General features: G+C 41.8%; 1 protein-coding gene across 1 annotated transcript; it reads right to left on the bottom strand.

Annotated features, from left to right (window-relative positions):
- Positions 1 to 2095: 2095 nt before the first annotated feature.
- On the bottom strand, positions 2096 to 4857 carry LOC308381589 (uncharacterized protein; the record flags this gene model as incomplete). Its single annotated transcript, XM_080859181.1, has 4 exons — positions 4750 to 4857; positions 3632 to 3692; positions 3090 to 3299; positions 2096 to 2466 (listed from the first exon to the last, which is right to left on the bottom strand). Exons 1-4 carry the CDS (start codon positions 4831 to 4833, stop codon positions 2096 to 2098), a joined length of 726 nt encoding a protein of 241 aa, XP_080715307.1. The 5' UTR covers positions 4834 to 4857.
- Between the last annotated feature and the right edge of the window lie 473 nt (positions 4858 to 5330).

A 5330-nucleotide genomic window follows, 5' to 3' on the forward strand; every position in this document is an offset into this window, starting at 1 on the left:
AATTCAAGCTAACTTGAGCATGGGCATTATGTGAGATTGGCAAAGACGTCTCACCAATCAAAAAGCAGTACATAAAGGCTCCGTCGAGTTTCTACAAATAGCAACCAATCAGCTTGTACCTAGGGTGGGGTTCGATAATTTCCACGAGGAGGTTAGGTTGTCTCAGTTGAATCAATGGTCGCTCAACACCATAGATGCCTGTGCTCGGCATATAGACCTATGTGATTGAGCTTCAGTTAGAATTTATCAGCAATTAGAAACTTTTTTTGAAATTCTGCCGTTCAGTTTAAATGTAATAGTATGTACAGGCCTGTGCAATATTGTTCAATTTCAATCCCAGAGTTGTTGAAACTATTTCGATATTTTGAGAACAACTAGGCTATACAGACTAAGCTACAATTTAACAAAGTTTTATTTTGAATATAGGGATTTATTGTTTCTAGACTTAAGTAGCCAGATGTAGCTGGACTTAAAAATATATTTCCAAATGTATTACTAAACTAAGCCTCCATGCACTCTATTGCCTAGGCTTCTGACTTTCCTATTTAGGGTCTTTTGTTCCATTTGCTTCCTTTTTTGGTGTGTTTTGGTTCTGTAAAATGTCAATAAATACATTCTAAAGGAATGTCTACTTAAAAGAATCCACAGTGATAACCATTTGATGAGTTTCCTTATTTTACTTCATAAATTAAGTTACTCTGCTGTGTTCCATGCAGAAGTAAATGTACCGTAGAAGCCTATTGGACTACAGTCTGTGAGCAAATTCAATGGCTTTCCCATTGCATACTTCAGCAAAACTAACAAAAATACAATCTGTTTACATGTTACAGTATTATTACATTATAATAGTCCAATAATCTCAAAACTGACATTCATAAGGCTAAGCTCCAGAACCAAAAAAAAATCTAAAATGAAGTCTTGAATTACAAAAGTTGTCCGTTCAAGTATACTTCTGCCTGCCAGTTGAGATCCGAGAAAAAATACTACACTAAGTTAGTCTTTCTAACTTACATTACATGGTTACAACTCATTATTTAAACCCTGGAGTGTCTGCAAAACATCTCAATGTTGACTGTTTAAATGGTGCTCTTTCATAAACAAATGTTAAGGTGATGAATAGGGCTTTCAATGCCTCAAGGCTTTCTATGCCTCCCTGTGTGAAAAGGTGATGCCTTAAAAGGATTGTTTGCACAAGGAATGTGACGAATAATGACTGTTATAAATCAGTCCTGCATATCCACAAACACATGCAAAAAATGACTTCCCTACAGCAGTTCCTTTCAAGACTAACATCACTTATAATTCATTCCTCAGGCAATAGTGAGGGGGACACTGTGAATTACAATTGATACCTTAATACCTTTAAGTCCCTTTAACAGCTCTTGGCTATTGTTATGAACAACCATTTGTCATATCGAAGATGCAATACATAACATGAATAAACTCTTAAATGTATTCCTTTTGATGCAGATATGGAGTGATATCACATCAGAGCAATGCCTTAAGCATGCTTCATACACTGCCTCCACTGCAACCCTGTATGCCCAAATCCTCCCTTTAGACCTGCAGTGGCTTTAAAGTTCCTTACATTTTCAAAAATATCAGAGCAAAGCAGAACCACAAAAGTGCCTGTATATCTAGACCTAGACTCCTGGAGAATAGGATAGGAGAGTGGAAGGTCCCCATTTACGGGCTTCATTGCCCGCGTCGTCACAGGTTCAAGTCTGGCCTGATGTCGTTTCCCAGTCCTCTCCCCACCTCTTCTCCACCTCGCTTCTTGTCATACACTTCACTGTCCAATACAATTAAAGGCTTAAAAAAAAAATGAAAATCTAAAAAAAAAAAGAAGAGTAGGACAGTGGTTCTTAACCTTTTTGGAGGTACTGAACCCTGCAAGCTTCATCAGTTCATTCGCTGAACCCTTCGTAATTTGAAAAATAAAATATGATTTCTTCAAAACGACATTGCTAGTGTGAACCGGGCTATACTGTGTGTGTCTTGACCCCTGCCGAACCCCTAAGAGTGGCTCAACGAACCCCTGGGGTTCGATCGAACCCAGGTTAAGAACCACTGGAGTAGAAGGTCAGGGTGAGTATCAGGGGTTGACCCCCGACAGCAGCGCTGCCTCATTGAGGAGCTTCCCGGCCTCCTCCCTATAGGCGGAGGACAGCTCTCCGGCTCTATGGCACTCCTGTAGGTTCTCCCTCAGGTTGTCCTCCAACCTGCGCTGTTCCTGGTAGGCAGGGGCCACCTCCAGCACCTGATTGGCCAGCCGTTCCTCGGCCTTTGTCAGCCAGCCAATCATCTCCTGGAGCTTGGTGCCGGCGGCCACAATGGCCTTACAAGCCTGGCAGAGGCCCCGGATGCCGTCCTGGCTACTGCGTAGCTTGGTGGGCACCTCTTCGTTTGGCACCACTGCCAGGGAGAAGTCGTAGCCTTTCATGTGGAAGGTGATTTGATGTGTGCCTGCAGAAGGACATGATGGACTAGAGTTTGTTACTACATAAGTGGACCACCAACATTTCCACAACAGAGTTATACTTTTCATTTTCATTCCATTAAAGTTGGAGTTTTCGGCATGATGCAGGAACAGTTATCAGAATGATGAAGGGAGCAGCCTAAAAGTTATACTGAAACCTGGATGTGTGTGTAAAACTATGCAGTTTTCAAATGTAGGAAGCCTGTCTTTGTGACAGACTATGTGTCAAAAAATGCTTAATCCATTTACATCTTCATGCTGATTGACTGATAGATAAAAAAGGTGGCAGAAACAGAAATGCCCCTTGCATTTTTGTCAAAAGCTAAACAGACCAATATCTCCCAGTGGGTCCCCCATGCAAACTTGTTTTTGGCCTTTTTATGCCTTTAATAGAAAGATTAGTTAAATGTGGGACAGGAAGTGAGAGGGAGAAGAGGTGTGGAGTGAAATGGAGAATGGAGTAATGACATTGGGCCGGATTCGAACCTGCATCCTCCGTGGGCGTCAAGCCAGAATGTGGCCGGGATCTTCTGTGTGAGCTACAGTGCCCCCCGACCTGCCTCTTTAAACGGATGCTTCATCTGCACTCACAGTGGAGAGGGGAACTCACCATGCTCTTCTTTGATTCTCTTCAGGCACTCACTCAGTCCATCGCCATGGGAACAGTCGTAGCGGGCCCTGAGTGAGCTGAGGCATTCTCTCATGGCCTCATGGTGCCCTTGCTGCAGGTTGAACATCTCGGCTACATCCTCAAAGCGCCGATCCAGTTCAGGGATGCCGACATGCCGGGCGATAAACCTGCCACTTCTCTGGGATACGTCTGTGATTTATGGAGAAGTGATTCATTTACTATTATTTCCTACATTGTAGATTAATACTGAAGACATTTAAACTACGGAAGAACACATATGGAATGATGTACTAAACAAAAAAAGTGTTATCTACCATGTAGAAAATAACAAAAGTAAAGAAAAAACTTCTCCAAAAATGAGAAGGTGCTGTGTCCAAACTTTTGACTGGTACTGTACAAATAAGTTATCATTATCCCCCACTTTATGAGAACACAACTGAAGTGGCTTTTGGTTATTGAACACATCCGCTACATAACCTCGTGAATAGTGTGAATATTTTTTGGAAAGTCACCACACTGACCATTCTGTGCTGGACGAGGCTGGCGTGCAGACTGTGGTTGCCCTTGCAAAAGAGGTTGTCTCTGAAACACAATGAGAAAGATGGATAATAATAATAATAATACATTTTATTTGTATTGCACTTTACATCATACCGCTCTCAAAGTGCTACATATACATATAAGACAACAACAACAAACAATAATTAGCTGAAAGCTTTTGAAAAAAAAAAAAAAACGTTTTCAGGCCTTTTTTAAAAACGATGCCTCATCAGTACCTGAGGAGAGGGAGCAGCAAAGAACACTGAGCTCACAGGAGGGGCTCCGAGACAGGTGTGTGTGTGTGTGTGTGTGTGAAGTACGAGGCAGGAGTGTGTGTGTGAAGTACGAGGCAGGAGTGTGTGTGTGAAGTACGAGGCAGGAGTGTGTGTGTGAAGTACGAGGCAGGAGTGTGTGTGTGTGAAGTACGAGGCAGGAGTGTGTGTGTGTGAAGTACGAGGCAGGAGTGTGTGTGTGAAGTACGAGGCAGGAGTGTGTGTGTGAAGTACGAGGCAGGAGTGTGTGTGTGTGAAGTACGAGGCAGGAGTGTGTGTGTGTGTGTGAAGTACGAGGCAGGAGTGTGTGTGTGAAGTACGAGGCAGGAGTAAAAGATGGATTTGGAGGTAATTCTGAGACCTGGGAGTGATTCTACAGCGTTTCATAACCAGGCCTCTACGTGGAAAACTCAAAAGACACTGCAGTCGTTTCAAATAATGGCACAGACATTATCTATTCATTCAAATAGATAACCTCGTCTCCAAATAGCATAACTAACACAGCCATTCAACAATTGATGAAAGTAGGTTATGCATTGTTTCGGCAGCCTACTCTCTTTGTCCCACTTATCTCATTTGGGAGGTTAGTCTGCCCGGTTACATAAAAAACTACCGTGAAAATTGGTTTGCAAATAATCACTTTGGAAAACTGTAATGTGCTAGTGTCATTATGGCTCAAAGTATCTCTAACGACAGCATTGTTGTTCAGTTTCTAGGTTAATGGAAATGTGTTGCCTGTGTTATGGGCACAGCCAAGACCAATATTAGAATGTATCAATGCTAGACACAAAGGTAACGAGGGTAGGCAGCCTAATAGTGCGACCTACCTCGTTGGGAACTTCCTCGTTCGGTTGTCTGGTGGAGTTCTCAGAGGACCTGAAACGGCAACAAAGTATATTCATAAGCGACATTATGAAATATCTTGGAACTGGAGTTCCTCAGTCATCTCGGGAGGTAAATTGTTTATCTTCCGATCTGAAACACACAAGGTGACGTCAGTGTCACGGGACTTTAGGAAAAGTTTACTTTGTAGCCTGCAGTGAAAGCCTGTCACAGGTGCCTCAAAGACAGTGGAACTTTCGATAACTTTGCAAAGCGCAATATTTGCTATATTTTTCCCTTCCAGACAGTCGTTTCAGATAAAATCAAGTAAAATTATGAATTTTAGCACGATCTAAATACTTCCAAATGAAACCGTGTAGGCTACCCAATTCATATTAATGAGTAACCTAGGCTAGGTGAACTTCAGCAGGACACGCCCATAGCCAAATTGAACCTATATAGATAGGACAGAAATAAAACCATTATATATGTATATTACATCTTTATATTTTATTTAAATGATTATATTTATTAAAAAAAATATGTCATAATCATCATTAGTGTAATTTTAACTGAGGGTGGCGAC

Source organism: Sprattus sprattus (assembly GCF_963457725.1).
Source record: "Sprattus sprattus genome assembly, chromosome: 20".
NCBI lineage: Eukaryota > Metazoa > Chordata > Actinopteri > Clupeiformes > Clupeidae > Sprattus > Sprattus sprattus.